At 38.3% G+C, this 12,942-nt stretch overlaps 2 protein-coding genes across 2 annotated transcripts; both read right to left on the bottom strand.

Moving 5' to 3' along the window:
* Positions 1–1,808: 1,808 nt before the first annotated feature.
* lta (lymphotoxin alpha (TNF superfamily, member 1)) lies at positions 1,809–5,301 on the bottom strand. Its single transcript, XM_076106682.1, has 3 exons — positions 5,179–5,301; positions 4,363–4,414; positions 1,809–2,167 (listed from the first exon to the last, which is right to left on the bottom strand). The coding sequence occupies exons 1-3, from the start codon at positions 5,299–5,301 to the stop codon at positions 1,809–1,811; spliced, it is 534 nt and encodes a 177-aa protein (XP_075962797.1).
* Positions 5,302–9,774: 4,473 nt separating this feature from the next.
* On the bottom strand, positions 9,775–12,385 carry LOC142965641 (apolipoprotein M-like). The gene is made up of 6 exons (XM_076106681.1): positions 12,272–12,385; positions 11,732–11,871; positions 11,238–11,308; positions 10,133–10,267; positions 9,879–9,977; positions 9,775–9,788 (listed from the first exon to the last, which is right to left on the bottom strand). The coding sequence occupies exons 1-6, from the start codon at positions 12,383–12,385 to the stop codon at positions 9,775–9,777; spliced, it is 573 nt and encodes a 190-aa protein (XP_075962796.1).
* Between the last annotated feature and the right edge of the window lie 557 nt (positions 12,386–12,942).

Here is a 12,942-nt window from a genome sequence, read left to right as displayed (position 1 = left end):
TATTCCATCTCCCAAAATTTTAATTGGTTCAACTATAGTTTAAGACCCCACACCTAATATTCCCATCATCCCCAGATTGTTCTTTGAATTAAGTGCTCACCAGCAAACGTTAGCATGCTAACACGCTAAGCTAAGATGATGAGCAGGGTAAATGTCATACTTGCTATACATCAGTATGGCTGTGTCCGAAATCACTCCCTCGTTCACTCATTCCCTCTTCGGTATAAAATATAAACACTTAATACTTTACTCAATACTTAGCTGTAAATTGAGATTACAGACACTTACATTACTTTATTTGCTCCTTTGTTGGATTATTTAGGGCAATATAGAGGTTAAATTGCACTACTGGGTTTAAGAAAAGAGCAGCTCGCATGGCTGTAGCCTCTTAGTCTTGATAAATCAGAGTCCTCCTGCATAAAGAGGTATAAACATTTGACCAACTTACTTTAATTGGGGTCAAATGGGTTCTGGGCTTATGAGCTTTTTAAAAGTCTTAATGTTGGCTGTATTGATTAATCCTGTTCAAATTAGCAAATAATTCTCAATCAAGCTGCTTAAAATCCATTAATAAACAGGGAATTGCTGTGTATTTCTGGGCAGAGACATATCAGCAGCTTAATTAGTATATAGTTGAAGGACTGCAGTGCTAAGGTCAGACAGACACACCATTAACGTTATGTGTGACTGGTTTATATGCACTCAGCATTGAGTCTAAGATACATTTGAGCTCTTATTGCATTAGAGGAACCGAGCTGCCGCCAAGGAGTCTGATCAGAGGGCGTTTCCAGTTCAAATATATCTGTGGATGTGCTGTAAGGGAAACACTGTGACTGATGTTGCACCAAATATGTGGCTTCCTGTTCTGCACCTGTTGCTCCTGCCTGCTCAATGCAACTCCTAATTAAAGTTGTAAAGCGTCACGTACTGTGCAGTATGTGTGTACACTGTTAGCACTAGGACAATGAGAGGAGTACTACGCTTTGTGTTGGCAGTGTTTGTCAACAATACTCTTGAGATTTCTCAGCCATCCATTGGTATGTCTTTGTGGTTTTTGTTGAATTTTATTTATTTATTATTGATCGATGATTAGAATGTGTTATCAGGCTGTGTAATGTTATATGTGGAAATAATGGTGAGTGGGTGACTCCCTCTTATTTAGGGGAAGGTGGCACCACCGTGTGGTCAGCTGGCAGCTGAAAATACAAAGTCAGTAAATTGGGTTCCAAAAAAAAAAGAGTTTTTTATTACTTTTTAATTTGCCTTCCCTCCTGGAAATCAAACCACAGCAATATAATATTATATTTCATAAATTACACAAGACCATAGCAGTAAAAAACAAACAGACAGTCACAGTTTATGTTAATTTGCAATGCAGTTAGCTTAACATTTTTATAAGACCACCAAACACCACACAAATTTAAGAATCAGAACCAGGTGACTTACTTAAATATAGAGATTTTGCTAAGGTTGGAATGATACAGTCATTTGTTTTGCCAAGATATTTTTGTCCAAAGGTCAATATGTGAAGATGTGACCTTTTTATTCAAAGGTCAGTAAACGTTGTTTCTCACCCTGCCGAACATTAGCATTTTAGTGTTCCATGATACCCTACAAAAACTTCTATTCAATAATAGTTGATAGTTGATGACTGACTCCCTGTGATTTTGAGTGAATATTTGGCACAACATATTGGAAGAAAATACAGGAGATGAACAGCCTTTCTTGAAACAAATTAGTATAGTCCTACTAATAATACCATACCAGTCCAACCCCTGTATAGTAACAAATCCTGGAGTCCTGCCACACTAATGAAGCTCATAGGCACCCCAGAATGTTGACCAGCAGTGTTTTTTAAACTCACCGTTGATATCTAAGCTGACACTGTCTCCCTCTGTGAGGCTGACAATATTGGCCACCCACACAGAACCCTCTGTTGTGTTCGGGAAGGTCCCCTCAACCAGTACCTTAAGATTTCTACCAAATTTTGGATTTATTTTCAAAATCACAGATTTGGTCTGACTTTTCTTATGGTGTTTGTTGAAGGTGACCTGGGCGTAGAGGAAGTAGTGGCTGCTCCTGGTGCAGTGGATGGAGTTGTTGCGCAGGACAAGGGAGCAGGATTGACATCCGGGGGGAGAGTTTTGCCAATAGGAATTCCCCACAACTGTAAGAGATTTGGCAAACGTTTCTTTAATCCCTCTGCTATACAAACATTTCACCTCGCTCATGAAACTTTAGGCGGTGACATATGAGAGCTCTTTGGCTCTGATTGTAGTTCTATCATCTACCGAGGCCCTTTGAAAAATTCACACTCAACTTGAATAAAGACATCAGCTTAACAAAGTTGATCTTTAAATGAATGGCTAATTTTGGCCGATTAAGCACCCTTTGACAAACTGAATGATGTCTGTTGCTTTGGGCTGTAATTATACCTTAATTTGGTGCAGCCCACATTACAGCTCAGCGTTGGGTTTGTTGAGGTTTCAGGAACCCACTTCACAGAGGAAAAAAGCAGTGTGGTGGGAGGAACACAATGCATGAGATAGGAAACACAACAGAGCTGTGTTTCTATCTCAGTCTGTGTCTGCATGCAGATGCATTGTGTATGAATGTATCTAGTTTACGTCTATTAGATATAATAGTTGTTCAACTGGAGAGTGATAAATACACCGTACACTTTAATTTTCAAGTGGAAATGTAGAAAAGGTTGTAGCACAACTTTTTAATGTGCAAACACTTGGTTCACTGAAGATATGTGACATCACCTGAACCCCATTTTAAAGCAAAGAGAAAAGCCAGGACAAATACATCAATCTTTCATGTTAAATAACAAAAACTGTTGTAACTTTGGCAGAAAAACATTTGTTCATGTAGGATCCCATCGCTCGTAGCAAGAAGCTGATTAAGAAAATGTTTTCAGGGACCCTATTTAGACCCAAAAACCCATCTGTTTCTGTGTCTAAAATGGGACTGTGGGACTGCAGTTGAAATTAAACCAAGGTGGCTAAACTGGCACATTTACAGAAATGTCTAGAAATGTTCATTATCCCTGTAACTTTAAACTGTATAAATAAATCTGAATATCTCACTTAAAATTATAAGAATTCAAATTGGGAGTTATTTTGTTGTTATTTACTCTCTGAAACAGCCATTTCCTCTCAACCTGCTGTGTCATCATCTGCTTCATTTAAATACTTCCTACGTTTCTCAGAATGACTTTCAGCAGCTCCCATAGAGCATGTCTGAACTTGTTGCACCCGGCATCTGTAGGCGTCAAAAGTGGAAGCAGTTTTTTTCTCATGCAGTCGAGGCACAATGACAGCAAGAGAGATCAGTAAAAAGTAAGAGTCAGGGCTTGTACTCGAAACACATCTTGCATTTTGGTCAGTTGAGACTTCTTTGGGCAAGAAAGTGGCATCTCTGTCTCTTTTTTTATGATGTAGTTTTCTCTGTGTGAGGGTAAAATGACAGCTTCGAGAAAGAAGTTCTTGCTGTTTGAAGTTTTAGGCACTGACAACAGAACCTGACACAGACTGTTGATTTTAGAAAGCTGAAAATGTTTCTGTGGGCATTGGAAATATCTTATCTTGACATCTCAATGTTTATGCTTGACCAGTTCTTCAGGGTAAAAAACAACAACACTGAGAAATGCAAGATGGAGCGCTGACATTTGAACATACACCGTAACCAAAGACATTTTTAGATTTGCTCGGAAGCTCATAAAAAATACAATCGAGGACAAGAGTATAGAAGTAACTTTGACACACGCCATCTACAGCTATCTAAAAACGCATACCACACAAGAAGAAGCAATGATAATGAATCTGAATATTAACCAGAAGAGGAAGTGTACTTACTCCTGGTTAGCTGGATGTATGAGCGAGAGGATCCTGAAAAACCACATAGTTTTAGAGTTATTTGACAATGTTCACAGTATATTTTACATTCTCTCATTGATATCTTTCAGTTTGTTGTAATTTCTTCCTAAATGAACAGTGTGTAGCATTTCAGGGACTATCGTCAGAAATCAAATATAATATATTATTAAGGATGTTTTCTTAAGTGTATAATCACCTAAAAATAAGAATCGTTTCGATTGGTTGCAACCTCACCGATGCCACCTGAGATATTGGTAATGAAATCATAATAACTTACCTATTGACTTCGAGGGAGCCACAATACTGTTGACTGTAAAAGAAAAGATTTGAGTTGAAATCCAGTTTGATTCATGCAAATGTGGCGTTTTCTTATTGTTTTTATTAAAACACTCATAAACATCTTAATTTTGCAATAATATGAGGTTATTTTAAAAGGCATTGTTTGAAGTGAACAGTGACATTTGACATCTACTCAACGTACATGTTGGATCTGTTGGAATGACATTAATTGGCTTCAGTGTTGAGACTTCTTCCTAGAAAAGATGCAAAACAACCATCATCTTCTGCACCATCGCCATGATCACCTTCAACATCCTTGTTAGCTTGCTGTCTCACTGGCAACCGGCAATAGAGAACTACAAGTTACATTTTGTGTGAGGGAAAACCATGCGTCTCCAAAATATCATCTTTTCCATAAACTTGGTGGGAAATGTGCCTTTTTTTGTTATCTTTAAATTTTTCTGACAAAAATAAAAATGACGGAAGCCAGTGTCCTACTTTGTGGCAAATACAACTTAGTGTCAAAGAGGTGTTTATTCAAAGTCTTTAGTACTTTTGATGGTTGTAGTTTATGATGATGTCTGTAATGAATTGCGTTATATTGCACAGGTGTTCTATTATTGTATCCACCCCTACTGGGATTCTGGCCTTAACTTGTAGAAACAAATCTTATTGAAACAGAGACAGAGATCAGACAGGAAGTGCTTTGTAACGGCATAAAACACGCTTCTTTTTTGATAAAATAACAACAATATTAATCACACATTACTCATGGTTTTTCAGTGGAATTGTACAACTGAGACATGACTTCACATGTGATGGCATTCATTTACAAAAATACATTCTGCTCATGTATCAGGTACATGAGAAAAACTATGCAGTCTAACAGAGTAGTCTAACCTGCTCTGACTTCATCAGTATTGACTGTCGGGTAACTGCTGACGCCTAAAACAGTCACCTGAGCTGTGAATATCAATCTAAACTAAACTTTCTCTTCTCCTGTGACAGATGTACTGACCTCAGTGGATCTCGGTTTGATTGAAATGAGAAGTGCAGCCATAACCACCATGGCCACAGTGAGCATACCACACCACACCTGCAGCAGCAGGTACTTGTGAGAGGACCTCGATTCACCCTCCATTCTGTCAAATACACACAAACACACATCATTTATTTTTGTTATATTTGAGGAGATTGTAGTGATCTTAATTCCTTCCCTGGAGGCTTAGCGCCATACCAACGTCTGTCCTATTTTTCTTTACATCTTGGCTCTTATTTTGTAGTTTTGACTAATAGTGAAGAAATTTTACTCACCAACTGGTGCAGCTAACAGAGTACATAGGTGGAAAGTAACACTACATTTACTCAAGTACTGTTTTTGAGTACATACATTTTGAAGTACTTTGTACTAAAAACGTACAAATCTTTGTAGGAGATTAAAGAAGAGAAGTTTGCTTTTCTTCTTCTCCCTTTAATTGTCTGATGACCCTTTAGGTTTATCTTGTGACACTTTGGAGGGGCCCGCCCTCTAGGTTGAGACCCACTGGACTAAACAAGCTAAATGTATAAAGTTGTTAAAATTAGCTCCACCATGACCAGCTACAACAGTAAACTGATCAGTATTAACAATCTAATAATGTCAAAGGCCATTTTACTCTGGAGCAAGTACTTTTATTTTGACACTTTGAGTATATTTTGCTGACGAAACTTTGAAGTGCGATATTATATTACTTGAGAATAAAGGTCTGATTATATCTTACATCATTGCTTTTATGCAAAGGCAACAACCACAAGTGGTCAAACAGTTAGAAAGTGGACAGTAAAACTGATGAAACCCTCACTGCTTGTGTAGCTCTTCCAGAGAAGCTTTAGCAATCTTTAACAATAAAGGTCAAAACTCATAAAATACGACACAGGTTGTAAAAAAGAAGATGCATTGTACTTCAACCACTAAGTTTTAAATCAGCTTTTTCTGTAAGACTTTGACCTGACAAGTATAACCAGACTACACACAGCAAAAATGCCACATGTGTCAGATTAACTGCACCCATTGCATTATGGGTAAATGTGTCCTCAGCTCATAGCCACCATGCTGCATGCTTCTCTTGGATTTAACCTCTGGAGAGTATTTCTCTTGATTGTTTTTCTTGGCCCTGCACAGAGTAGCCTGTCAGTGTATAGTTCGTTGTTTGTTTGTTTTATTTGTAATGACAGCGACTGTAACTCATCAGAGGCTGCTGAAATACCAGTGACACAGAATTTGTATCATGTGGGCGTCAAACTCCAAACCTTTAAACAAGAATGTTACAATGGTCTCCGGGTGATTTCCAGTTGCATACTTTACATACTCCAAGCACGTTGCTCCGCTTTACATTCCCCTCCACTATGATCATTTCAGGTACAGCATGTTTGACAGTGAAAAGACCAGTTGCGAGTTAATCTCTCATTGTATGTTAACATTGCGTTATGTTAACTGACAAATGTACTAAAATTATTATTTTTGCATCTTTCTGATGAATACTAAGAGAAAATCTAAACTGGAAAAACATATATCTTCTGTGGTGGAAACAAAAAACTATTGAACCAATCAATGCTCATTTGAAAGGAGTATTTTACATCATAGTGGACAGCAGCATCTTTCATGTAACTGTGGTTACTGAAAACATCAAGTGTGTGATTCTACATCACATCCTCTGTTGTACTGAGTGTCCTATAAAGGTTAACCACTATTAGGTTAATTACTCAGTCAATGAATACAAACAATATTCAAACAAGGCTTGTTAAATTAGTTTTTCTCTCAATATGAATGCTGCATTTGACATCTGACCACTGTGGGAATGGAGAGCATTTGATGCTCAAAATTTCAAATTGTACCAAAACATCTAATTATTTCCCTTGTTATTATGACCCTGCGGAAAATACTGCGGAAATACTAAAACTATGGCTGACCTGGATCGATATATTGGAAAAAAAAAAAAAAACATCCTTGAACACATGTCTTCTCCTGTACACACATGTATAGTTTTTAACAACAGCAATGATCTTACCTGCAGAGCACTGAAAACCATAATCATAAAGACATAAAGACTATTGTACTTACAAACAATATTTTGACACACATTTAAGAGAGGAACTAAATTCACTCACTAAATCTTGACTCACCTAGTGTGTGTTGCACTGTCAGTCTCCAAATTCATCTGCTGCTCCTGTTTGAGAGACATGTCGTGTTGACAGGGTTTTCCCTTTTCAATGGGCAATGCAGTGAACATGAAGAGTTTGGTTAGACAGAGGAGGAGGAGAGAGGCAATGATATGTAGGGGGGGGGGGGGGGGTTTAACAACTGGTGTGAAACTTTTATTGGGTTAATTAAACCAAAGTTTAGTTTCAGATAGTACAACTTTGATGTGGAAACAAATGGACGGCTTCAATTCCCCTTATATGAGAATAAAAAAAAGTAAATGTAAGTAAAATTTCTTTTAAAAATGATAAAGAAGTTTAGGTATGTGGAATAAGATGTGAAGCTATCCAGTGTTTTAGTGACACATAAAGAAATAAGTCTGTGGTCTCGGCCCCCACTGACACATTAATGTTTGTTGTGGGTGTTCTGTGTTTACCCACGTTTATAGGTCACTGACAAGAGTTTCACACCCAAACAACTATGACGGGGACTTTTTCTTCTCAACATGCATTTGATCGAAATTGAGCCGATGTAATGAGGAAATACAGTTGAGTGCTGCACGCCATGACATCCCTTTTGACACGCTGCTGTATGCTGCTTCATTCTGCTTCTCTTCAGAGTCTATTTTCTCAATGAAAGACTCAATAACAATATCAGCTAAACACATGTGTAGTAGATTTAAATAGTGTAAAGGACAAATTGCACAAAGTTGGAGGTTTGATCTTAGTTTGTATAAAGAAAAGTGCACATCAATGGCATGGGTATTTGTGAAAGTCTCTTCTAATCTATGAGGCAATAATATTTGCAGGATTTACCACATATTTTATGAAAGAAGTATGAACATTTGTTGTAGATTTAAAGATCAAGGGGGTAAAAAAGCTGAAACCAGAAGTGAGAGTTGCATTTAGGTTTTGAAAACATTGTGAGGTAGAGAGTGAGAGGGTCAATTTCCATTTCACATTACTGTTTTTGGTTTCATGCTTCATGGGACATCCCCAACTAACCAGTCTATGTTCTTCGGGATTATGTAAATGTCACCAACTTTCTCCCTCCTCATCTCTGTGAAGAACACACACACACACACACACACACAAATGCGCACCTACACACTCAACATGACAGACAGGTGGACTGGATGTGGGCTGTTAGGTTCTGTCCCCACTCAAACCAACAAAGGGAAGAAACTTGTTGTCTCCAGTACATCTCAACTTTAATTGTGAGTTAAATTGTCCGATGGAAAGACAAGTATGAGTTCTGCTTTTCTCGTGTCTCCACATAATTCCCCATCAGCTACGAGAGGTCAGTGTGTAAGAATGGAGGTTGAACTAAGCTCTGATTCTATAAGGATTTGACACAAATTGAAAGTCAATGTGGTTAGAAATAAAGAACTGTTTCCCCCAAGACTCGGCATATAAAAACCCAAGTTCTTCTTTAGTTTTAGGTCATTAGTCATCACGTCAAACTAACCCTAACCCTAACATTATGTCACTTTGCTTAGTGCCACATAACTCACAGTTCTGATTATGTGTCCTCATACATCAAGACATTACAGTGTTTATTTTGTGCAATAACCGCCCCTGAATACCAGGTGTAGTTTTGACCAATCGAATGCCTCGTTGTGGGCGTCTTCGCTTTACTTCTTAGAGTGTCCCTGAGGGGCGGTTACTCTTTAACTTCATGGCTTCATCCACTTCCGCCCTCCAAGGCTTTATTATATGTACTTCTCTTGCTTTCTTTACAACTTTTGGAATACAAAGTCAGTTCATATTTATACCAGCGCAACACCCGTACTTTTTCTTTTAGTGTGATAGCTACACCAGTCTCCTGTCTGTCCAATCTCAAAAATATGTGTTACTAAGGGACTGAGGTTTGTTTACTTATTAATACATGCAGGACGATATGGTATGGCTATGCAGTTGCAGCCTTGATTCAAGTTATGTGAACAGGAATTTCTGTTCAGAGAACAGCATCATGGGAATTCCCTGGGTTTTTGCTGGGCGATTGTGGGTGGATCCTCCCCCACAAAGGTGATTTTCTTTTCTCAACCCAAGCTATATTGCCTGTGGTTTTAAGGACCACAAGTGGCAAGAATAATGAGTGGATGAGCAAACAATCAAAAACAACATCATGGCTTGCTTCCCTTGTCAGCATGGCTTTTCATCATATTTTTGGAACCACTTTAATTATGATGTAATTTGATGTTTGAAGACTATTGTGAAAGGTGAATAAAATAACATGTTTGTATTTTTGCTTTATTTGTTTCAATGTTACACATTGACTACATGCAATCATTGTATCGTCATCGAGGATTTCCATGGTTCCTGCAACATCCTGTAAACATGTGTAGAATCAAGAGACAAGGACAGACCAAGTAAAATATGAAAAACCATGCAAATGGAAGTAAACTGATATTCATGCCTACCTCAATGTTAATATTTAGGTGCAAAACTCTGTAAAGGGAGATACAATTGTTAGATTCAAGAAACACTGAGATTCAAAAGCATCATCTTTTATTTTCTTTGTTTATCTTAACGACAAACCTTTCTCTTGAGGTGGTCTGACACTTGCCGACACGCCATGACAAGCCAGGTTTTTCCGTAATGCTTTCACCAGCTCAGAGTCGACGACACTCTGCCGGCCTACAGTCAAAGGCCAAGACGTTTTCATGTGTTGATGCAGTAGACAATTTGATTTACAACAATCGCAAGTCATAATTGTTTGTTTAAATTAACCTTTCTGGAGGTAGTAGTTATTTAAAGAAATAGTTCATCCAAAGATGAAAAAGGTGGTTTACCATACAGCAGGTATCTGCTGAGGGAGTCCTCCGAGTCTGTCTCATTTAAAGGTGGTTCTACTTCCTGGAAAATGATGCACTCGGGGCAGTTGGCCCACTTGCCGCTCCAGAGCAGGGTCCTCCGCTTCGGTCTTCCTGCATCAAAACAACAAGACATGAGTATTGCAGCAACATGGGGATCAGAGTGAGTGACACAGGTCAACATTCTGCAGTAGACTCCCAAAAGGTTACAAGGTTATCTTAGTTGATCAGTTGATCAATATACTGCGGTGCTCTTGGTCAAGGCTGGATTACCAATGTGGAGCAGACAGTTCCAGGCTTACTGGCTGTTCAGTATATTTAGGAGAATGCACCATAAATGCAAAGCATCAACTGACATTAAGAATTAAAAAGGTGAATCTTGTTTTATTTCCCTGATATTGAGGCTCTGTCTTCAATGAATAAATACACTACACTTTGCTTTCTGGCAGCGAGTTAAATGAGACGATCGTTTATTTGTTAAATTAGGCTGCAGCCAGTGGCCAGTTCACTTTGTTGAGGACAAAGAATGGAAATGGGAAACAACCTTTTGTTGTAATTTGTGTCGCTGAAAGAGGTACTTTCTCTCTTTGTCCTCCTGGTACACACTTGTTGAATTTCCTTTTTTTGTACTGGAAGTGCTGTAGAGATCACAATAACGATAAAAACGGTACATTTTGGAAATAATCTTTGGTTAAGTTGTAGCTTTGTTTTCAGTCAGTGGGACACTACTTGTTTTACATGAGACAATGTGAGCATAGAAGAATTAAACATGACACGTTTTGGAACTCTATTGATGTGAAGTTTTTATGAATTGAATTCATTCAGGTGCCTGAAAATCCGAATAATCCACCCAAAACTAATTTCAGTAAGCTTTACAGATGTTCTAACATAAACCCTCTGGGGTTTTCCCACCCTGCTAAGAATAGAATTTGGGAATATTACTGAATCCCTGTAATGTTTTGGGGTGAAGTTGTTATATTTATTTTAACAATGTCTCAAAATTCCAATCTATTAATCTCTTCTGTGTGCATATGTGAGTTGAGCATGCAGGTGGTTTTGTGAATGCAGGTGGTTTTGTTGTCACCTTCCAGTTCCACATCATCCCTCTCAGGACGTATATTGTAGGTCCAGGTCTGTTTCATGCAGTTATCTCCTCTAAAAAGAGTGTTTGGAAAATAAATACACATTTAGCATGAAGCAGTTTTATATTTCATCATATTATGACACAATAAGATAAACATGGCATCAAGACTATCATTTTTAAAACATTTATTCACACCGTTTACACATTCTCAACATCACTTCCTTCTTTTTTTTTCCACTTCCCACATTTACACTTTACTGTTTCGATTCATTACCAACTGCTATGTAATTCATTTAAAACCTGCATATCGGATCAGTTATTGCCACGATGAATGTCATGTCAAAACCACAATGTTTTTATTAATATTAGGATGTTTGCGTGAGTGGTCCTTTAACCTCATTACATTACACATGATGTGTGTTAAGAAACATCTTCTTGTTTAGACTTTGTCTGTGGGTGTGTGGGTGTGTGTGCGTGCATATTTGCTGCCTCACATGCGCATATGTCCAGTCAGCAGCAGTGTGTCATTGACCGGCTCCTCAATGGTGAACCACATGTTGTCCAGTTCTTTGAACTTCTGAATGTCAGCCTCTCTGCGACTGACTGCTGCTTTAAAGTACCATTTCCCCAGATACTAAAAGAGACGGAGACACAACGGGGTGGTATGACAGTGTGAGGCTGCAGCAACGGTACAGGAACGAAACCTATTTTAAGATATAAGCCCACAACTTGAGAGATAGACCACTTATGGAAAGAACGGAGGAGGTGGAAAGCGTGCCGGTGTGGCCACGTTTTGTTTTTATCTCGATAAATCTCTCCGTATCTGCGGTTACTGAGAAATGCCAGTGCATTACTTGTTCACAAGGCACACTTAACTATTAAGACTACCATTAAAATGAGCTTAAATGCATCACAAATGTGTCATAGAAAGTTATAGAAATGATCAAATGTTTTTCACTCTGTAATAATAAATGATGGTAAACGGGTACCTTTTGCCTTTTGCAAACAGAAAATCTAAACATTTAGTTTCTCACCTGCTGGTGGTCGACAGTGTTGGCAGACAACAGCTCAGGAACTAAACAAGGAGCAAAGACCTGATACAACAAACAATATAAATAGAGAAAATATGACAACGCTTTATCCAACATAACTGAAACCTCAGAGCAAATACTTGAATACAGTGAACCTGATGAGAATGTCTGTTGGTCCTGTGCACATGAATTTGGTTGTTCCAACATGTGACTTTAAAGCACGGGGGTGTAGGGAAATTATTAACATGTACTGCTGCAATACCCCTGATCTCTCAGTGAGGCGAGTAATGGGTTAAATATGGGGTGGCTTTAGGATTAACACAATTATAGTCAAAAGAATCGTTCTTTTACACAGTAAGCTTTACTCATGATCCAAAATCTGCTCAAAGGAGAAACTCACGTAAAAGCCCTCTTCATGAGGCCTTCTGAGTCATCATCATATGTAGGAGGTGGTGGTTTCATTTAAATCCTTTCAGCAAAGCAACAGTTAATTATAGAACAGTTCTTACTATTGGCAAGTAAACTAGTATGCTGCAACCTTAAGTACACTTTTCGAAATACTTAACCAAACAGTGCATTGCTTATTTGTTTGAGTTCGCTCTGTCCTGGCAGAAGAAGTCCCACGCACGATTATAGGACATAGGACAACCTGAAACCTGCAGAAATTAGTATAT

The sequence above is a fragment of the Anarhichas minor genome, unplaced genomic scaffold (assembly GCF_050575085.1).
Source record: "Anarhichas minor isolate MPS153535 unplaced genomic scaffold, ASM5057508v1 ptg000035l, whole genome shotgun sequence".
NCBI classification, from domain to species: domain Eukaryota; kingdom Metazoa; phylum Chordata; class Actinopteri; order Perciformes; family Anarhichadidae; genus Anarhichas; species Anarhichas minor.
The sequence above is the reverse complement of the archived record's forward strand: the minus strand, read 5'-3'. Positions and strand labels throughout refer to the sequence as shown.